The sequence below is a fragment of the Nerophis ophidion genome, linkage group LG15, assembly GCF_033978795.1.
Source record: "Nerophis ophidion isolate RoL-2023_Sa linkage group LG15, RoL_Noph_v1.0, whole genome shotgun sequence".
Lineage (NCBI taxonomy): Eukaryota > Metazoa > Chordata > Actinopteri > Syngnathiformes > Syngnathidae > Nerophis > Nerophis ophidion.
In genome coordinates, this window is record NC_084625.1 from 35,346,234 (window position 1) to 35,369,852 (window position 23,619).

Here is a 23,619-nt window from a genome sequence, read left to right on the forward strand (position 1 = left end):
ATTACTTATTCTTCGCCTCTTTTTCCTTTCCCCGGAAATGGTGTTATGTTCGGCGGGGAAGGAGACGACACAGCAACATGAGTAAAGCTCAACAGTTTTATTTGAGTTTGATGATGCGGTGGAGTGTGTATGCTACTGTGTATGTTTAAAGGACTATGTGAAGCGTTACAACAGTGGTTGTTGTAAGTGCGTGTTGAGTGAGAAGGCAAACAGTCCAGTAGGGCGAGGTAGGTAAGAGAATCGTGGTACAGGCGAGGGTCCGTGGGGCAGAGAGGGGCGTCAAGAGGAACGTGTCCAATGTGGGGGGTCGACGATCGAGGGAGGCAGTCAGAATCCAGACGGGTCCAGATAAGTGAGGCGCACAGCTCACTTCCAAGGCGACGCAGGCAACTCTAGGGAAAACAAGAGTAAACGACAGGGACAAAATAAGCACAAGGTAGGAAGGTCAGTTGGAGCAAACACACAAAGGTGAGGAGCCAGAGACGAAAGCTTACTGCAATCGGAGACTACGTTCCAGCGTTGGTTCTCTGGGCACACTGGATTTTATGGGAAGTGGTGTCATCAGCAGCAGGTGTGTTGAGTGATGATTGCGCACTGCTGTTTTGGCGCGTGGCAGCAGAAGCAGAGCGTGTATGAGCGTGTCCAGCGGTGTGTGTTGATAAAAGAGCAGCAGACTTTGTACGTGCCTTAACAGTGCCCCCATCCTTATGCGATGCTCCTGACGAGCTACGGGGAGCCTCAGGGTGAGCCCGGTAGAAATCTTTCGACAAAGAGGGGTCAGAAAAGTAGGAGGCCCGTACTCATGATCTGTCCTCTGGTCAATAGCCCTCCCAGTCTACCAGGTATACTAGCCCCCGACCCTGCAGACGGACCCTGAGTATCTCCTTGATTGGCCATGCCTGGTTACCACTCTCGAGGATCCTATGAGTAGGGGGTTAGGGGAAGGGGGTAAAAAGGGGATTTCTGTTACAGGTTTGAGCTGTGAAACATGGAACACAGGGTGCATCTTTAGAGAAGGCGGGAGAGACAGTCTTATGGAGGCCGGATTGACAATGGCCTCCACAGAATATGGCCCAACATAGCGAGGTGCCAATTTCAGGGAGGGTACCTGGAGATGGAGGTCCTTGGCACGTAGCATCACTTGTTGTCCAGGTTGGTATGATGGTGCCGGGATGCGGCGCCTGTTGGCACTGCGAGGCATCCTTTCGGAGGCTTTCAAAAGTGCAACTCGGGGGGTCCTCCAAATCTTATGGCAGCGTTTGATGTGGGCTCGGGTGGACGGAACTGCTGTTTCGACCACCTGTTGGGACAACATAAGAGGCTGATAGCCCAGGGAACATTCAAAAGGGGATATGCCAGTGGCCGAACTCTTCATAGAATTATAAGCATACTCGACCCAAGGAAAGTACTTGCTCCAGGAGGCGGGCTGGCGAGCGGCAACACAAGTCAACATGGTCTCCACACATTGGTTGGCCCTCTCCGCTTGCCCGTTGCTCTTGGGATTAGCCAGAGGTGAGACTGACTGTAGCTTCAATCCCCTTGCAAAACGACTGCCACACCCGGGAAGTGAACTGGGAACCACGATCTGAAACGATGTCCACCAGAATGGCATGTTGTTTGACAATGTGCAGTGTAAGGAGGTCAGCAATCTCTGAGGAGGAGGGAAGCTTGGGGAGGGGAACAAAATGTGCAGCCTTCAAGAATCAATCGACAATGGTAAGGATAGTTGTGTTACCTCGGGACACGGGGAATCCCGTCACAAAATCCAACGCGGTGTGGGACCAGGGACGACCGGGGACAGGTAATGGGCACAGGAGGCCCGCCGGAGGTCTGTGGGAAATTTTGTCGTGGGCGCATGTGGTATAAGAAGCGATGAACTCACGGGTGTCCGATCCCATAGACAGCCACTAGAACCGCCATCGAATGAAGGATAGCGTGCGTTGAAACCACTGATGGCAGGAGAAGATGTTGGAATGCCCCCAATCCAGCACCTTAGATCGGAACTCACGGGGAACAAACAGCTTGTTGGGCGGTCCTTAGTGTTGCGGCAGCCTGGCCTAAACGGGAGCTTATAATCAAAACAGCTGAAAAAATTGGTCCAGCGAGCCTGACGGTCGTTAAGCCTCCTGGCGGAACAAATGTGGAGCAGGTTGCGATGGTCCGTCTAGACCTGAAACTGGTGTTTCGCTCCCTCCAACTAGTGTCTCCACTCCGCCAAGGCCTCATGAACTGCTAGTAGCTCTCTGTTACTGGCATCGTAATTCCGTTCAGCCGGAGAGAGGCGCCTGGAAAAGAATGCACAAGGGTGTACAAGGTTGTCCGTACGGGAGCGTTGGGAGAGCACTGCTCCAACCCCAGAATCCGACGCGTATATCACCACAATGAAGGAGTTGTCTGTGTCAAGATGGACAAGGACCAGGGCAGAGACAAAAATCCTCTTCAGTCTTCTAAAAGCCTCACTGGCCTCCCTGGTCCACTGAAAAAGAATGCTGGTAGAAGTGAGTGTGTGGAGAAGTGCAGCTACCTTACTGATATCCCTGATGAAACATCGGTAAAATCCGGCAAATCCCAGTAATCGTCTTAGTTCCGTACGGTTGGTGGGTTGGGGCCACTCCAGTACCGCCTTGATCTTCTTAGGGTAAGCTCTTATGTGGCCCTTCTCAACAACAAAGCCCAAGAATCCCACTGAAGGTGCGTGGAACTCACACTTTTCCGCTTTGTTCGTCAAAGCGGAAATGTGTCCTAGTCCAGCAGGCATTGGAGGACCAAGCGGACATGTCGTTGGTGCTCCTGCAGGTTGTCATCAAGGTACACGACAACGAAATGGTCCAACATGTCCCGTAAAACGTCATTGACGAGGGCCTGGAAAACAGGCGGTGCGTTAGTAAGGCCGAATGGTATCTCCCTGTACTCGAAGTGTCCGAGATGGGTGTTGAAGGCCTTCTTCCATTCATCAGGCTCTTTGGTTCGCACCAGGTGATAGGCGTTTCGGAGATCAAGCTTGGTGAAAATAGTGGCAGGAGCGAGGGGCTCAAAAGAGAAGCTTAGCAGAGGTAGTGGATATTTGTTCTTGAAAGTAATGCAGTTTTAATTGTCTGTAGTCAATGTAAGGCCTCAAGGAACCGCCCTTCTTTCCCATGAAGAAGAAGCCTGCTGCCACCGGGTACTAGAAGGGGGTGATAATACCGGTAGAGACAGATTGTACAGTCTGCTGGAGGGAAGGACAGCGTTGGGAATCAGGTCGATAGCGCAGTCATAAGGTCTGTGCGGGGGAAGAGACAGTGCACGTACCTTGTGAAATACTGCTGCAAGTTCATGAGTTCATGATAGGCAGCAGGAACACAGGAGAGATCAATGGGAGGTGAGGTGGGCTTGACCCTGCAGGCTGGGGTAACTGCTGACCTTAGGCAGTTAGCGTGGCAGGCGGTGCTCCATGCAAGGACCTTGCCCGTGGACCAGGATATGTGAGGGTCGTGCTGTAGTAGCCAAGATCGCCCTAGGACAATCGGGGTGACAGGAGCGTTGAGCACCCAGAGGCTGATGGTCTCGGTGTGATTTCCCGAGAGGGTCAGAGATAGGGGTTCGGTGCAGTGCTTGAGGGGATGTCCGTCCAGAGCTCGTGCTGGCAGGAATGTCTCCAGTGGAATGAGGGTTATTCCTGCTTGGCGAGACAACTCGTGATCAATGAAGCTTTCGTCTGCTCCGGAATCCAGGTAGGCCCCCATGGTCAGAGTTCTAGAGCTCCAATACAGGGATGCAGGAAAGAGAATGCCCGGGTCTCTCTTGATTTGGGGAACAGTTGTGTGGCTCGCCAGGAACCCCTTTGCTGGCGAGCCTGGTCTTTTGGCCTTGTCGGGCAGCTCCGGATTGGGTGACCGGCCATTCCGCAGTCGAGGCAGAGACGTTGCCTGAATCTCCTTTCCCTCTCTGCCGCCTCCAGGCGTGACCTGCCCAGCTGCATGGGTTCCACAGTTACTGTCGGTATGAACGGAGGTGTAGGCCGAAACACAGCAGCGTAGTTGGCAGGTCGAAACTTGGGTTTCGGAGGTGAGCTAGCTGGGAAGGTAGCTGAAGCCTGCACTCTCAATGCTGCTCGTTCACTGAGTCTTTGGTCAAAAGAGAGAGCCAGGTCGATGAGGGCTGGACATGAGGTAGATCGGTCCCTCAGCAAACCGTCCTTGATTTCATCGCTCAGTCCTCTCCTGAATGCACTCTGAAGGGCCTTGTCTTCCCGCCAGAGTGCTGAACTCAAGGGTGTAGGCCACAACCGAGCGGGAACCCTGTCGGTTGGAGTGCAGTCATGAAGCAGTAACCCCCCCGTCCACGGGGTGGTCGAACACAGCCTGGAACTCTGCTCGAAAAGCAGCACAGTCTTGTTTACTGCTGCGGTGGCCCACTTTAGAGCCTGTCCAGAGAGCAGTGAAAGCACAAATGCAATCTTAGTGCCGTCAGAAGCGTAGCGAGATGGTTGGTGCTTAAAAATGAGTTCACACTGAACCAAAAAACCCCAACAAAGTTCAAAGTCCCCCTAAAAGGGACTGGGGCTGGATATCTTGGGTTCCCGGATGTATGAGAGACACCAGGAGGTGGTGGCTGCCGGAGCACTGGAACTCGACACAGGTGGAGGAGCAGGGCCTGGACTAAGGTTTTCCAGTTGAGCCAGCAGGCTAGCGAAGGCGACATCAAGCTTGTTCTCCAGGTTTGAAAAATGAGACTGGTGTTCCTTGAGCAGAGCATGCATGGACGAGAGGTCAGGAGCCGTGGGGGGTCAGAGAAGGGACGCGGACTTGGGTCTGCTTGTGCTGTCTGGTTCCGACATGGCTGGAACGTACTGTTATGTTCGGCGGGGAAGGAGACGACACAGCAACAAGAGTAAAGCTCAACAGTTTTATTTGAGCTTGATGATGCAGTGGAGTGTGTATGCTACTGTGTATGTTTGCAGGACTACTTGAAGCGTTACAATGAATATTTACTAGTGGTTGTTGTAAGTGCGTGTTGAGTGAGAAGGCAAAGAGTCCAATAGAGCGAGGTAGGTAGGAGAATCTGTGGTACAGGTGGGGGTCCGTGGGGCAGAGAGGAGCATCAAGAGGAACGTGTCCAAAGTGGGGGATCGAGGATTGAGGGAGGCAGTCAAAATCCAGACAGGTCCAGAGAAGTGAGGCGCACAACTCACTTTCAAGGCGACGGAGGGAATACTGAGGAAAACAAGAGAAAACGACAGGGACAAAATGAACACAAGTTCGGAAGGTCACTTGGAGCGAACACACAAAGGTGAAGAGCAAGAAACAAAAGCTTACTGCAATCAGAGACTATGTTCCAGCGTTGGTTCTCTGGGCATGCTGGCTTTTATGGGGAGTGGTGTCATCAGCAGCAGGTGTGTTGAGTGATGATTGCGCACAGCTGTGTCGGCACGTGTCAGCAGTAGCAGAGCGTGTATGGGCGTGTCCAGCGGTGGGTGTTGATGAAAGAGTAGCAGACTGTGTACGTGCCGTAACAAATGGAAGACGAAAGCACCAATGGCGGACTGCGCTAGGCCTTGGTCCGATCTTCAATAAGTCAATTAACCAAAGGTATATGAAAGTTAAGCCAGTAAGTTTTCCAGGGTTGATAAATCGGTGTGTGTGTGTGTTTCAAGTATTTTTCACTCTCTTTGTCTGGCACGCTAGCATCGCACTGACTAACAAGTTAGGCCGCGACCAACAAGTGTAGTAGGGAACATGGACAAAAGGATCGCAAAAGAAAATGCCACTGCACCAGTTTGGAAATATTTCAGTTCAAACCTTTGGAACATGATGAGCCTATGAACACAGAGGAATCACAGTGCACGAATACAACAAACTCAATTCACATTTGGTGTACAATGTGAGTGAAAACAAAACAGTGCAAAATAGTGTGCACTCACAGAAAGTGTGGTTAACACTAAAACACTTAGGGTTTTCTTAACCCCTTGCAATGCCCAGAGGGCAGCCAAAGGCTGTTAGTTTAAAATTGATCACTCAACAACCGACGACCCAAAGACCTACTGGCATTTAATACTGTTGAAAAACTAGCATATCAAAAAGTGCCGCAAATGTTTGACAGACATTTGTCATGTTGTCATGTCATGTTGGTGTTTCCTCACTCGGAATCTTCCAGACAAAAAGTAGATTGCACCCTGCACTTTTTTTTTTTTGTAAAAAGGTGTTAACTTGATTGTCATTTAAGTAATGTACAACTCTACCTCTGCCTATGTGTTCAGAATTATATTTATTGTTTTTGGTTGTGTGTATTTTAGGGCCCCCAAACATCTCCTTAACATATTTCATTGCTTTTGGTAGTAATTTTTTTTAAAGTGCCAACATTTTGCAAACAAAGTATATTTAATTGTTTTTCTTTGTTTTATTTAACATGGAGATTTACAAGTAATGCCGGGCGATATGGCCTTTTTTTAATATCTCGATATTTTTAGGCCATATTGCGATATATGATACATATCACAATATTTTGCCTTGGCCTTGAATGAACACTTGATGCATATAATCACAGCAGTAAGATGATTCTATGTGTCTACATTAAAACATTATTCATAGTGCATTCATATATGTTATTTTTAAACTTTCATGCAGAGAGGGAAATCACAACTAAGTCAATTATTCATTAACGTTATTAAGCAATGGCACAAACATTCATGTCATTTCCAAAACAGAAAGTGCAAGATTGTCAGAGACATTTTAAGTGTCAAATAAAAATGAGCTGCATAATAGTAAATCAAATAGTATTCGTCCTTCACTCTGTGGTATGTTACTAAGGTTATGAAATGATCTTCATTCTCTAGCGAGTTACTTTTCAAATGATGCTACATATTAGGAGTGATGCTACTTTTTATAGCAACGCTCTTGCCCCACACTTGACAAATTACGGTTGTCTGTTCGACATATTCCCACTTGAAGCCGAACTACCGCCAGATGATGGACCCCCTTCTGTTTTTATTGGGAATTAAGTCTTCCTTCATTTGTTACCAGCTCCGCACCTTTTTTCTCTCGTATTAACACTCGTACGGCTGTGTTAGCATCACAGCTAACGTTACCCAGTCTGCTACCTCCCTGCTGGGCGAGGGCGTATACGTATGTGACGTATGATGTGACAGTATATGACGTGTGTAAGTTTGTGTGCCTGCTTGTCTGTGAGAAGGAGAGACAGGAAAGAGTGAGAAGAGCTTGTAGTGTAACGCCCGCAGCTAAAAGCAACTGCGTGAGAATGTACACTCGAATATTACGATATAGTCATTTTCTATATCGCACGGAGACAAACCTGCAATATATCATGTATATATCGCCCAGCCCTATTTACAAGTTTACCTTTGGTAAACCATAAGAGAAATTGAAGTTTATTAGAATTGAAAGGATATACTTGTATTATTATTGTTTATTATCATTACATCAGTGATTAATTCGGTCTCCAAAATAATTTGTAGGTCAGTATTTCGTATAGCCAAATGTGTTATCGGTCCAGGCCTAGACTGCGCTATCAAAACAAACATGACAGCGGTGTGGCAATGAAAAAAACTCCAACAGCCAACAAGTCGCACGGCAACATGCAAACTTTGCAATATCCCTATTTTGAGAGGTGGGATACATGTAGGATGTTCAAATTCAAGCAATTTGATGTACATTTGAAAGCCCACAATTAAGGCTTAAGCTAACGACAAGGGTCAAAACTAACAAACCCTGACAGATTAATTCCAGCAAAAGAAAGGTTTTCACAAGAATCCCTATGTGTAAGTCGTAAACAGTTGTGTAAATGTGTAAACTGTATACAGTTAGACTGTTAATGAACTTGTCTCCACAAAACTACAAGGCACAAATTCTGTCAGCTTTACGACAAGATATGGGGATTACTGATATCATGTCTTTATCAGTGATTATCGTAACAGCACATTGGGTCAGCCTGGGGGCTTTAGCATGTAATAGATAGAAACCACCGGTAAGTTTTTTTGCATTTTTACATAATTCTATGTTGGAAATGCCTTCCAAAGTATTTTAAAAATGGTAAATTATCTTCAATTTCACAAGGGCGCCCTTGACTGCCATCTGATTATTTATAATTCCTCTTTTTTTTTTTACCTCACTGGGATCCCTGAATATGATCGAATGTGTATTTATATATGGATATGTTTCCCTATTGTTAACCACACTAAGTACAGTACTTTAAGAATGGTTCATTTGGTTCATTAATATGTGCAGATCTTATCTTATCCATCCCTAAATTGACAGCCCCTCTTTAATCCCCGTTTGCCAGTATGGCCAGAAACAGGACTAGAATCCAATCTTAAAGTAGCTGACATAGTAGACAGAGATACCCCAGGAAAAGGATACACATTACGACAATTGGAAAACGGGCCATGGGTTTGGACTTGCTTTTTTTCTGGGAAAACCTTATCGTTGCTGCAAATTGATCTATGTGATTAACCCATTTTCTAACCTGATAGCATAAACCAATACTAGATGCACTTGCATTAAAAAGCTCCGATAAGAACACTGCACATCCTTTAATGTTATTTTTAATACACTTTCTAATGTGTGTCCATATCTTCACAGCTTAATTCAAGCAAAGGGACAAGATGCAAACAACAATTAATAAATAAATTCAGCACACAATACAAGGCCACGGATAAAGTGTGACTTTTCACACATGCAGTAGGACGTCTACATTTTAAACAAGTCCGCACTTGATCTGTATCTTCACAACAGAAATACATAAATATTTTGTTGCGTGATGAATATTGAATTTTAAAGTGCCCAGCCACAGTTTAAAGCTTGCATTTCAATACTTTCGTGAGGCAGGAGTTAGATGAGAAGCTCTTGTTCTCTCGCTGCCCATTCTTGGACAGTGTAGACGGAAAAAAATACAATCAAAATAGAACTGGCATCTCTTCAAGGTTGGGTTATCTCCCAAACCAATACTGAACTGTTTGTTTTTCCCAAAAATTACCTCAAAGTTTTTTTAAATTGTACTCAGGAGACTCTAATTCTCTAATCCCGTTTCCATATGAGTTGGAAAATTGTGTTAGATGTTAATATAAACAGAATATAATGATTTGCAAAAATCATTTTCAGCCCATATTCAGTTGAATATGCTACAAAGACAACATATTTGATGTTCAAACTGATAAAAAAAAAAAAAAATTCTCAAATAATCATTAACTTTAGAATTTGATGCCAGCAACACGTTAGAAAGAAGTTGGAAAAGGTGTCAATAAATACTGATAAAGTAGAGAAATGTTCATCAAACACTTTTTTGGAACATCCCACAGGTGTGCAGGCTAACTGGGAACAGGTGGGTGCCATGTTTGGGTATAAAAGCAGCTTCCATGAAATGCTAAGTAATTCACAAACAAGGATGGGGCGAGGGTCCCCAATTTGTAAGCAAATTGTCAAACAGTTTTAGAACAACATTTCTCAACGAGCTATTGCAAGGAATTTAGACATTTTACCATCTACGGTCCGTAAAATCATCAAAAAGTTCAGAGAATCTGGAGTAATCACTGCATGTAAGCGCTGATTTTACGGACCGTTGATCCCTCCAGCGGTACTGCATCAAAAACAGACATCAGTGTTTAAAGGATATCACCACATGGGCTCATGAACACTTCATAAAACCACTGTCAGTAACTACAGTTAGTTGCTACACCTGTAAGTGCAAGTTAAAACTCTGCTATGCAAAGCAAAACCCATTTATCAACAACACCAAGGAACGCTGCTGGCTTGGCTGGGCCCGAGCTCTTCTAAGATGGACTGATGCAAAGTGGAAAGGTGTTCTGTGGTCTGACGAGTCCATATTTCAAATTATATTTGGAAACTGTGGACGTGGTGTTCTCCGGAACAAAGAGGAAAATAACCATTCGGACTGTTATAGGCGCGAAGTTCAAAAGCCAGCATCTGTGGTGGTATGGGGGTGTATTAGTGCCCAAGGCATGAGTAACTTACACATCTGTGAAGGCACCATTAATGGTGAATGGTCCATACAGGTTTTGGAGCAACATATGTTGTTATCGAAGCAACGTTATCATGGACGCCCCTGCTTATTTCAGCAAGACAATGCCAAACCACGTGTTACAACAGCGTGGTTTCGTAGTAAAAGAGTGCGGGTACTTTCCTGGCCCGCCTGCAGTCCAGACCTGGCTCCCATCGAAAATGTGTGGCGCATTATGAAGAGTAAAATACGACAGCCGAAACGACTGAATTTGAAGTGCATTCAATTGAATATAGGTTGAAAAGGATTTGCAAATCATTGTATTTTAATATAAAAACAATTTTGTTTTTTCTTAATAATTTTCAAAAATAAAAGTTTTTTTTTTTCTGTTTTAACATGATTCTTAAAAATTATGAATTGAGAATCTGAAAAAATTTAAATGGCAATTTAGATGTGAATCGATCTTTTTTAGCACCCCTTCAAATTACCAACTGAAGGAGATTATACTTGCATTATTTTTTATGAGTTAAACTTTGTTGTGTACTTTACACATGACAAAAAATGTGTCCTTGTTTTAAATCAAATTAATTGCATGTAAAACATTTTTTTTGTAAATTCTGGTCTAATGTACCCACACCTCTCCCCACATTGGTAGATAAATGGATTAGGAATGTAAAGCATGTAGTAATATTTATTGATATTAACTAGAATCACCTGTGTTGCTTCTGCAGGGCCAGATTACGTAAAACAGCAGTTTAAAGAGCCTGTGGAGATTAAAGAGGTCCCTGTCGAAAAGAAAGACAGCTCACAGAGTAATTCTCCCCACTTTTATCGCAAAGGCACCACTCCCCCTCGTTCCCCAGACAAAAATCCCATGGGATCTTCTCCCCCCTCCCCTCACTCCAGCAAGAAGAAAGGTCATCTCTCCAACAGCAACGGCCGCAAAACCAGCAAGGATGAACAAGTGTCCCGTAAAATAAGCAAGGAGGAGAAGTCTTCCCATAAAACCAGCAAAGACGAACATTCTAGCAAGAAGAAAGAGGAGCGGTCGTCCGTCCAGGATGGGCCTAAAAGTTCTCATAAGCACATCGAAGCACCCCCTAAACCTGCTAAAGTTCAGCAGGTGAGCCCACCGCCTGCTGCTTCCCCCCAACCTCCCGCACAGCCTCCTGCCATCCCGGTCAATGGCCAGCTCCACACAGAGTACCACAGCTACTATGTCAAAGCCCCCGTCAAAGGCCCTCCACCCCCTGACCCAGAGGAGGACCCTGAGGAAGAGCCGAGTGCCCTGGTTCTGGCACGCCTGCCACCACAACCCAGGTCTGTTAGTACTCCGACACCAAAGCCGGACTCCGTACGGCAGAGCAAGAACGACCCGAAACTCAGGAAGCAAGATTCCTTAAAGCCAAAGAGCCTCGCTGACACAAAGAAAGCCAGCATGGAGATTGCAGAAAGCACGGAGGAAACGGTGAGTAGCAGTGTTGGTGTTCATCTTACTCTTTTTTATGTTTGATCATTTACTTTTGTTGGAAAATGACTTGTACAAATATTTACATTAATGCCATAGAGCGTCATAAAATGAGCTTTTTGTTTGTAGTCTTCCCCTCTTAGAGAATGTCTTTTTAGTGGCATTCTGTTCTTACAAAATATTCTAATTTAGATTTCATCAAAGGGGAACTGCACTTTTTTTTGGTATTGTGCCTATTGTTCACAATCATTATGAAAGACGTGACAACGGATGGATTTTTTTAATGCATTCTCACTCGTAAATAAACGTAAATATAAGTCCTCTTACACAGGAGTCATTGGTCCTCTATTCTGCCCATTAAACCCAATGAATACCCTTAAAAAACCGGGAACAATAATCCAATTACATTTTGTGATTTGAATATTAACCAAGTATTAGTGATATTGTTATTATAAGCGCAAACGCATTCTAGATTATAAATCATGCCTCTCACCTGGATAGTAGAAGGATGAAGATGTACTCCGACAAGTTAGCGAGAACGACACAAAAAGAGGCTTTGTTCCACCCCCCTTTTTTTGTACGTGAGGATTATGAGTCATTCTACATCCAAACAGGAAAATAACAAGATTCTCTCAATCGGCAACCAAATGACAGCAGACCTTATACAGTAAGTGATGTTTAGTTGTGTTTGTTGGCTCTCATAAAGTTTGCAGTGAGCAGTAATCAGTGATGTCGAAATATGCGAACGTTGTGATGGGTTTTTCAAAATAATGCCCTGCGTATGCTTAAAATGAGCAAAATACTTAAACATTAAATGTTATTATAAATGTGTCCGTTAAGACTTTACATATATACTTACAGCATTTATATAAAGCCTAATGGAGGTGTTGGGGTGTTTTTAAGGGCTTCTATGGGCAGAATAGTTCGGCTCCCAAAGGTTTCATTGTAAGCGGACTTTTGATTGCATGTACTTACTGATTACTATTTATTTAAAAAAAATAATAATATATGTGCTCTTCTCTTGCACAAGGATTGCGAACGATAGGCACATTTCTAAAGAAAGGTACAGTTCCTCTTTAAATCCCACAATTAATTTGTTTACATTCTTTGCAGTTTTTAGGTCCTACAAAGGTGGACATGTTTCGACATTTAGGGATGTCTGATCAACCATGGCGGTTTCAAAGTGTCCCATCAGAGAACACAATACAATCCCCCTCAAAAAATATTTTATGGAGAATATATATATACAGTATATATATCTATATATATATATATATCTATCTATATATATCTATATATATCTATATATATATATATATATATATATATAGATATATATAGATATATATAGATAGATATATATAGATATATATATGTATATCTATATATGTATATATAGATATATATATATTATAAATCATGCCGCCCATATATATATATATATATGTGGGCGGCACGGCGGGACAGGGGTTGGTGCATGTGTCTCACAATACGAAAGTCCTGAGTTCAATCCCGGGCTCGGTATCTTTCTGTGGGGTTTGCATGTTCTCACTGTGACTGTGTGGGTTTCCTCCGGGTACTCCGGCTTCCTCCTACCTCTAAAGACATGCACCTGGGGATAGGTTGATTGGCAACACTAAATGGTCCCTAGTGTGTGAATGTGAGTATGAATGTTGTCTGTCTATTTGTGTTGGCCCTGTGATGAGGTGGCGACTCGTCCCGGATGTACACCGCCTTCCGCCCGATTGTAGCTGAGATAGGCACCAGCACCCCCCGCAACCCGAAAGGGAATAAGCTGTAGAAAATGGATGTATATATATATATATATATATATATATATATATATATATATATATATATATATATATATATATGTACATATATATATATATATATATATATGTGTGTGTGTGTGTGTGTCTTATATTTTGCGTTCCCCTTTTACTTCTCAGACCACTTCCTCGATCGACATCTTTTACAACCGAGCAAAACACAACAAAAATGCAAAAAACACAGTGTAATATGAACGCTAAGGGTAAATAAACCCAACTACAATACAATATCTCTTTTCTGCAGAACTTTGTTGTAAAAATCTGTTTTCGCATCTGTCCCTGACATCCGCGTTTCAGGCTGGCTGCTCTGTAAACTCTGATTCATGCAGGTCTGTCTGGACCTGCTGTGGCGTAGATTACATTAGTAACCCATACATCACTTGAAAACCGCACTGCACATCATAATGGCGGCTACAGTTTTGATGTTAAAGGTCTAAAAAAATTATGTGGAAGCAAGCCGAATTGAAAATCTTAACGGACCGTGTGCGGCTCAAAGTCTCCTGTCCATACCATTCAACAGTTGCATTGGAAAATAAGGGAAATTCCTCCAATTTTTCCAAGAGTTTGCTAAAGCGTGGATACCGTCACCTTTGTCACCTGCAGCAACGTACAGGAAATAACTTAAACAGGAGGAGGAAGGAAAATAATGGCATACTGTAATACAGTAGCTTACGAGGCAAAATGGGAGGGTTGACAATAAGAATGCGCTGATTGATCGGCTATCAATCATCATTCATCCATCCATTTTTCTCCCGCTTATTCCCTTTGGGATCGCGGGGGGCGCTGGTGCCTATCTCAGCTACAATCGGGCAGAACGCGGTGTACACCCTGGACAAGTCGCCACCTCGTCGCAGGGCCAACACAAATAGACAGACAACATTCACACTCACATTCACACACTAGGGACCATTTAGTGTTGCCAATCAACCTATTCCCAGCTGCATGTCTTTGGAAGTGGGAGGAAGCCGGAGTACCCGGAGGGAACCCACGCGTTTACGGGTAGATCATGCAAACTCCACACAGAAAGATCCCGAGCCCGGGATTGAACCCATGTCTACTCAGGACCTTCATATTGTGATGCAGATGCACTAACCCCTCTTCCACCATGCTGCTGGCTATCAATCAGTATCAGTTAATTTTCATTAAAAAGTATGCGATCGGCCATTGACGATTACTGCTTTTCAATGCCAATCACAAACTGCAATCCCCTTTAACTAATAGTGTATTTATTTTTGGTTCCCTGGATTGCAAATACAGACGCTATAGCAGCTAACTGTACTGTATATTTATACACAGAGTGGAGATGCTCCCCTAAGCTAATAATAATCACCTTCATTACGGCAAATAAACTGCATTTCCTTATCTTAAGTATTATATACCATTATCACTGGAGGATGAGGCTAAAGATGTTACACACCGAGAGCAATCCAGGAACAGGCGGGCTAATCGCTAAACTGGCTTGAAACAACACAAGAAATAAGTGCTTCCTGCTTAGTAAAGTAAATAAATGAAAAAATAAATCATTCTCTTGACAGAGGAGAACTTTGAGGGCAAAAAACCCACAGGATTTAAGAAGTAACACAGTAAGACAGTGGTTATTTTTTTTATTATTTTGTTTGTACTATTGACATTGTTTTGATCAAACAATCGTATTTGTGTGTAATAAAGTTAAAAGAGGAACTATATGCATTAAATCTCTTTTATATCCTTTGCTCTTGTATCCTGCACTACGAGCTGATGCAACAAAATGTTGTTCTTATCTGTACTGTAAAGTACAAATTTGAATGACAATAAAAGACAAGTCCAAGTCTGAATATAATATTTACCGTGTATTAGGGGTGTAACGGTACACAAAAATTTCGGTTTGGTACGTACTTCGGTTTAGAGGTCACGGTCCGGTTCATTTTCGGTATAGTAAGAAAACAACAAAATATACATTTTTGGGTTATTTATTTACCAAATTTGTAAACAATGGCATAACATACATATACACACAGGGTCCATTGCCAGGGTTAATGTGGTCAACATATATAAAATTAAAACTAAATAAGTTAATGCTCAGAATGGTTTCTTAACAAAACATTTCTACATATAAAGTGCTTTTTTTGGTTGATTGATTAAGACTTTTATTAATAGATTGCACAGTACAGGACATATTCTGTACAATTGACCACTAAATGGTAACACCCCAATAACTTTTTCAACTTGTTTAAGTCGGGATCCACCTTAGTCAACATTAAACTGCCTCCAGTTGTTGCTCAGATGAAATAAAATGACAAAACTTTTCTTCAACGTATAAAAAGTGCAACATTAAACAGTTTCAAGTCAACTCAGCCTCAGATTAACTTTTCTTTCCCCCGCAGCCTGGCTAACTTGGTAGTAAGAGGATATATGGGCTCATTGTTCTTCCACCATAGAAGTGGGTCAAAATCTAGTTTTAATGCAATGCACTTCCACGACCCCAAACGGGACAAGCGGTAAGAAAATGGATGAATGGATGGTCTTAAATGTGCTGTTATAAAAACATTTGTTATTGCTTTAGCCCTGCCTGGCTTGCAGAGGAGAGGCTGCTTGAATGCAGTGTTTGCACTACGCTCCTCTTTCTCTTCCTTAAAGCGAGGTTTACTTGGGGGTGGTGCCGCTTCAAAGGGGTTAGCATGTTTGACGTGTTGGCAGAAACATAACCTACTGCCGCTGAACAATGTCGTCAAATCTCCATCGTCCATTGTTGTATCGCACCGCAAAGCCGAAGTGTTCCCAAAGGGGAGATGTTAACGAGGCAGGAGGGTCTTCCAGCTCTGGCTTTTGCATGTTGTCCTAGCCCGGTCGCTGCTAGCCTGCCGTCTGTTGTGCCTCGTTCTGCATTGTTTACATAACGTGCGGTGCGCTACCTAATATGTCTGTGTGGAAACTCGTTCGGTACACCTCCGAACCCAATCGAAACCCCCGTACTGAAACGGTTCAATACAAATACACGTACCGTTACACCCCTACCGTCTATACATCAGGATCAGATGTGATGGGTACATAAAAGCAGGATTTCCCACACATTCATTTATTTGTGGCGGCCCGCCACGAAAGAATTACGGCCGCTACAACTATAAAAAAAAATTAAATAAAAAATAAAAAAAATTAATAAGAAAAAAATAATAATATATATATATTTTTTTTCCGGCTTTTGACTCGTTCGACCGCTCATAAAAGCAATGAGACTCTGTCTGTGAATGGAGTTTGTAGTTACATATTATATAAATATGTAAATATTATATAAATATGTATATAAATATGTACATAAAGTGTTGTAATTATATTCCAACTCCGCGTTCTTCTTGGTCATCGCCGCCGCCGCATCCACCCAAATCCCCCCCCCACACACACACACACACACACACACACACACACCTGCCACCCAACCACACCACCACAAATAGATGCCTGACCTGTGGGAAACACTGATAAAAGCTTGATTGGAACATCCTTAGTTAAGAGAAGTGTTTGGCTTTTCTGCCTTTTTTTAACTATTTTTTGCATGTTGTTTCAGGGTCCTAACTCCATCCTTGTTGCTATGGTAATGCTGTTGAATATTGGCCTTGCAATTATTTTTGTCCATTTTCTGACATGATAGTGCTCATTCTCAGGTAAGTTGGAGAATACAATATTATGCACTCGATCAAACAAGAATGGTCAGGTTTTATTTAAATTTTTTCTGGCAATGTTTGTGTTTGCAGTGAAAACATGGCAAGTTATGCAGCTGCATCGCCGGCCTCGGAAAAAAAATGAAAACGGCGCCAACGAGTCCAGGTGGCGGCCGGAGGTGTTTGGTTAACAGCATGACACCGGGGAGGAAAATCGAGAGGGGGACGGGCGTCACCGCGTGGACCCCTCGCCCCACCAATTCCTATAGGCTTCTGGAAAATCTGAGGTGAAAGGTTGTGTCTAGTAAGTTTTAACAAACAAATCAAAACATAGTTGAAGACATTTTGAACACCCGATGGCGCTGGGCCGGCCCGCGAGGAGGACCGGCGGACTTTGCTGCTGGAAGAAAGCCGAGCTGCACTTTTAGATGACGGGAGCAAACAGCTGCCTTTCTATTTTGCCATCACGAGGAGGTGAGGTGGTGGGTTAGGGCGGGGTGTGGAGCAGCCGCATATGGGAGCTTTTGGCGGGTGCTTTTCAAGAGAAGGGGGCGGGGGAGTTCCCAGGAAGCTTGTCTGTTGCTAAGCAGTCACTCGCCAGTCTTACCTCCATGTTTGTCGAGCTCCATCCACACCGCCCCCTCATTGCATGAACTCTTTATTTTATTGACTTTTTTTTCTTCTCCGGGTGGTGGTTACACCTTTTTATTGTGAAAATCCCCCTTACACCAATTGTCATGTAAGTGCAATATGTTCTATTTTTTCCAAAAGTATATTTTGCCAAAACAACAAAGAAATTGTATTGACAGACTGAACAGGAAGAGAGCATGCTGATTGACAGCTGGCGCAAGGAAAGTTTATTGAAGCCAGCTGTCCAGAGTGATGTCTTATTGTGTTATTTATTGAAATTGACGTCTCCCCTGTCCTCCATTGTTTTTCAAAGTGCCGCTGCTTGCATGCCGGGCATTTAAACCGTATTTGAAGGTTTCAGGTTGATGCAGTGGGGAAAGGATGCCTTTAAAAGTCTTGAACAGTACTACTGTGTACCTCATTAAAAGATGAGGAAGTGGGGTTTCTATGGGGGTGGGAGGTTTGACGGATGCCATCCTTGTCTTAATATTGTGCAAGATGCTCGGGACTGTTGTCATCACCTTCAGTCATGCTTTTTAATGAGTTAACTTGCCTCATTTGTCCTCTTTGTCGCAGCTAAAGCATGTGTTTCTTTGACTTTAAAAAAAAAAAAAAAAAAAAAAAAGCCTACTTATTTAGTTTATTGTCATGAATATGAAGGTTAGATGTGTGTCATCACTAGGGATTAATCAGCTATGGGGAAGATTAATCATCAATCAAACTGGTCGTATTTAAATACAATCTATCGCTCTAGGGGTGTAACGGTACACAAAAATGTTGGTCCGGTACGTACCTCGGTTTAGAGGTCACGGTTCGGTTCATTTTCGGTGCAGTAAGAAAACAACAAAATGTAATTTTTTGGGTTATTTATTGACCAAATTTACAAAATCTTCAACCAAAAATATTTTTCTTATTGGACTATTTAGTGTGAAGTAATGGGAACCTTGGATAGGTCAATAATTTATAATATATAATAACATTGATTTTGATTCAATATTATGTTTTGAGCAATGACTGTTTGAAAGGAAAAAAAACAGCTTTGTTTTATTAGTCAACATTGCAACTTTTTCTAAATTAAATTTAACCTTCAAGATTTTTTATTTCACTTCTGTTATCTTTTTGTTTATTTTAATAGTATTTTCAGAATATGCCGTGGGCCTTTAAAACATTAGCTGTGGACCGCAATTGGCCTCCGGGGCACACTTTTGAAACCCCAGCTATAAATAATAAAAAATTTAATCTGATAAATTAATGGATAAAAAGCAAAGCCTAGCAACGCATGCACGTTTATCATAACTCTCTCGCTCTCTTCCCTCCCTCACGAATGCTGTGTTGCGCTAACAATGTGTTTTGTTTTTAACTCCTTCTTAACCCTGAACGTACATTCTTAATACATGCAACCATAACTCAAAATGCCGGACATTTGAGGCATTTAAGAAACTCTGCCCTGACAGCTCCGCAAAAGAGACATGTCCGGGTATAGAGGATGCATTGTCAGTCCATCCTTGCCCGGTAGCTGCTAGCATGCTAACAAAAGGAAACATGTCCGGTGCTAGCGGAGACCGGGCTAAATGCCTCAAATGTCCGGCATTTTGAGTATTGTTTACGCTACTTAATATATCTGGAAACTCGTTCGGTTCACCTCCGCACCGAATCGAAACCCCCGTACCGAAACGGTTCAATACAAATACACGTACCGTTACACCCCTAGTTTTAGGTTAAGGGCAAAAGTTTGGGTAACAAGCACCGCCATCCGCTTGTTGACGTAGCAAATGTCACAGTGAACCCCGTAGGGATGTATACCCTGTACTGGTACCTTTTTGGTAGCACTTGGGTGGGTCCAGGAAGACCGTTAAGATTCTGGACTAATGATACTGCCGTCGTTTTTTTTTTTTTATTCAGCTGACCGTCACAATAATGAAACCTTGGTGCCACTACTCTGCACAGGTATGGAATGGAATAATCACAAATAAGAAACCACATGAAAGTTTTAACACAACTTATTTCCTTTTTAACACAATTTCCTCCTAGTCTCCAAAGTCACACATGCTAGTAAGTGAAAGACAATGTTTACACCAAAGTTGACGCAAAAGTCGCATTCAGGATACATTGCCGTTTAGACTGAAGTCACGTTTAAAAAGATCCAATTCCAATCAGATTTAGACTACCTCCTGATGTGGCCAGATTTGAAGCACTTTGGGCGTTTAGACTGACAAAAAAATCTGATCTGTGTCACTTGATGGCAAAAAAATCAGGAAATCACTTTCCTATAAACGATCCAGTAATCCACATATTAAGCCACTCAAAAAGAGTGAAAATGTAAAATTATCACTAAGTCTTTTTATTTATGATCCACACACGACACAGACACATGTACGCCGGTGGCTGTCATTACTGGCTTCTGGTTTGTTAATCAAATAGGTCCATGTGCAACATAAACACGAATAACAGTTCCTATTGTAACAAAATGCACACCCACTTAACATGCTAATAGATTGTGTTGATTTGTATTGTATATTTGATATGAGATATTATTTAAAAAGTCTGTGAATGAACACCATACCATATATTAATATTATTTTATCATGTCTTTGTTGTTCAATACTTTATTGCTATTATTTTAAATGCCATTATAGGGACAAGCAGTAGAAAATGGACAAATGAAGATACTGAGTGTAACTATAATGAATACAGTGATGGATCTGTGTGGTCTTTACAAGGTGATGACGTAACAACTGCATTGCATCTTGCGCTGCAAACATAATTGACTTTTTGAAGACTTTAAGAGCAAGAGTTGTTAAAAGACTTCCTTGCTGTCAGATATATTGTTGCTGGAGCACAATCAAGCAATTTTGCAAATCAAAATGCGAATAAAAATTCATATTTTCACATCTTTTTTTCCACAAATTACATATAGGAGTGAATATCGATATCGGTGTTGGTATCTATATCGAAAAAATCCTAACAATATACATCCTTGGAACCCTGTAAGATCGGAAGATAATATTAACATTAACTTATAGCTAGAGTTTGACTTAACTGTATTTTTTCAACTAGGGGAACAAAGAAAATGAGTCAAGGACAGTACTGAGGAGAAGAAGTTGGTTTCATTAATTGAATTAAAGAAATAAATTTTCGTCAGGGTGGCTTGGTTCAGATGGTCGTCCAGAAGCCGGTACCAATCTTGCTTTTGCCATCCTAGTCTCCGTAGTTGTGTCCCTGGGCAAAACCGTTCAATAACAATACAAACAGATAAAGGATGCATAATGAGTGTTTGGCACACTCACTACCTTCATTGACACTGCACTGATACCGTGTTGGAGTTTCATAATGGCCATGCCCTATCCGCTGGATTAAAAAAGTCCCCTACTTTTGAACTGCAAATAAAATTTAAAGTTATATAATCTGGCTCAATTACACTCTAGTCTGTACAGCAGAATTTTTTTTTCTGTCCTGAATGGAAAAACATAAAAAAAACATGACTTGGCAATGCAGTTGGAGTGTAGCACTGCTAGTCTGTACTATTCTGAAGCAGAATAAGTCAATTACAGCAGCCAAGAATGTTAAATGCGGACATTTAACCCTGAAAATATCGAGAAGCTGCTGATGGTGTGTTTGGCCGAGAAGCAGCTTGAAGGAGATACTGTAGGGGCCCGCTGCAGTCATTTCATTCAATGTGTAGTATAATTTTCTTCTAAAAGGCTTCGTAATAAAATTATGTGATTTCAATTCATTTCAATAGCTGTTTTGATATACATGTTTGTTGAGGTGCAAGCTGCGCCGCAGAACCAATATTATAGTATTTTGAGGATAATACTGTATTTGTATTATTATTTTAATTAAAAGTGTTTTCCCCTACTGATATTAGTAGTCCAGGCTAAATCCACTGCACCTCTGCTGGAGGCAACCAGTAGTGCTTATTTTGCTTCAATTTATCGATTCCACGTTATTAGTGAGCTAATTGATAATGATTAAGCTTTAAAAGTGGCTTTAAACTTTATTCGTGTTTATAACTCCAAAAATATTGCACAGTCCAAATTTCATGTAATCAAATCATCCATCCATCCATCCATCGTCTACTGCTTGTCCCTTTTGGGGTTGCGGGGGGTGCTAGAGCCAAATATAAAAAATAGGATCAGTCAGTTAGCTTGCATTGACTATGTGATCAAATTGTTTTTTGGGGGGGGGGCGCTTCATAGTCAAGATGAAGTAACTTCTGGAGGGTCAAATTGTTTTTTAATGCAATGTTACATCTTGGAGACATTTATATCGAGAGAATTCTTTACTATTTCTATGGATTTTTACAGAGCACAGAATCGGCTGTGGGTATGGGTATTTTTCTAACAATTTGCAAACCTGTTTTTTGACTGCTGATAGAACGTGCAATTGGTGAGGTAACGCACATTATCAAAGATTCTAATTGGTTGTACTGTATGTACTATGAGGGGATCGCCAGATAGATGTTACCTGTTTGTATTTTTGCAAAATGTCGGGAGGCTCATCTGACCCCATTGATTTGTGCAAAGTCTTTGGAGATTATTTATGTGTATAAAAAAATTTAAAAAGTTGTGCCTTGTTAAGTTTTTTTTTGTGTGTCTAATCTAATACATTTTATTACAAATGTAAGTATTGTTATGTTACAATTCATGTATTATTGTCATTCCAATCACAAAACATTTATTATGGCATGAATGTTATGTTCGATTTGATTTGTATTTATTAGTTTGAAAATGTTTTCGGGTTTTTTCTCCCAGGGTGCAAGTTTCCGCCATACATGTATTTGTTGCAGCGAGTGATGGGTAAGTGACACCTCAGTGAGCGTGCGGCACACTCACTGGCTCTATTGACCTTGCATTGATACTGTATCAATGGCCTCATCTGTTGGATTAAAGAAGTAAATACATAAACATGACATTTTTAATTGAAAAGAGTAATACATAAAATATAAAATATTTTATTTATTACTCTTTGTTTAGTTTATGTTTAATAATTAATGATTAAAATTAGTTTAACGCATGTTATCATAGTAATATACTTATTTATTATTCTAAATAGATAACCTCCAGTGCCCCCCGCAACCCTAAGAGGGACAAGCGGTAGTAAATGGATGGATGGATGGATTATGCTAAATAGTATGTGTTTACGTCGTTTATTTTTTTGTTGTTTTATTTTTATTTTTTTAGTGTATACATAATTTAGCCATATTTATGTGTATCATTAGTTAGTTCTAATGCATGTATTTATTTGTCTTATTAATAATTTTTGTTATACCATACAATATTTGTATGGACCAGTATTTTTACATGTATTTATTATACTTGATTTAATCTTTATTCATAATTTTTATTTTACAAAACATCATTTGCATTCATGTATTCATTTTTTTAGTATAGTTTAAATTATTCATATTGATTGATAATAATATTTAGTATATGTTTTACATTATTTAATATTATTTTTATTTATTTTTTGTCTTTTTTTTAGTATTTAGTAAGTAGTATATGTGGCACCATATTCAAAAAAGGCTATAAATGCTGACAACGGTGCATCAGCAAAGTACTGTGCAAAAAATAGGATGGGAGGGACTTGATTTATCAATAAAGTACTATCCATCTATCTATCTATTTCACAATGGGGAAATTATGTGGTTGCAGTGCAAATACAAAAACTGTTCCAAAGTAAAGAAAAATGTATGAAAACAAGAGAAACACATCAAAGAAAACCAAAAACATTTTCCATCCTTCCATCCATTTACTACCGCTTATCCCTTTCGGGGTCGTGGGGGGTGCTAGTGCCTATTTCAGCTACAATTGGGCGGAAGGCATTTCACACCCTGGACAAGTTGCCACCTCATCACAGGGCCAACACAGACAGATAAACATAATGACCGATTGACAGAGCTGATGCAACCAGCTGCCACTTTAGCGGTGCCATTCCTACATACAGCTATAGAAGTAAAACGCAACGAAAAACCCAAAAAATAGCAATAGGTGTTGTGCACATATGACATTATTTTATATTATTAAAAGGCATTCTAATGAAATTTGTGGCACCATATTCAAAAAGGCTGTAAATGCTGACAACACTGCACAAAGATTACTAA

At 41.6% G+C, this 23,619-nt stretch overlaps 1 protein-coding gene across 1 annotated transcript in view; it reads left to right on the plus strand.

The window, feature by feature from the left end:
- jph1a (junctophilin 1a) overlaps nt 1-22,084 on the plus strand; it is a 107,313-nt gene extending 85,229 nt beyond the window's left edge. Inside the window, exons 4-6 of the mRNA XM_061922075.1 lie at nt 10,683-11,419; nt 16,793-16,889; nt 16,980-22,084. Of these exons, the coding sequence (XP_061778059.1) occupies nt 10,683-11,419; nt 16,793-16,873 (818 nt within the window). The 3' untranslated portion in view covers nt 16,874-16,889; nt 16,980-22,084. The remainder of the gene's footprint in view (nt 1-10,682; nt 11,420-16,792; nt 16,890-16,979) is intronic.
- The last annotated feature ends 1,535 nt before the right edge of the window (nt 22,085-23,619 follow it).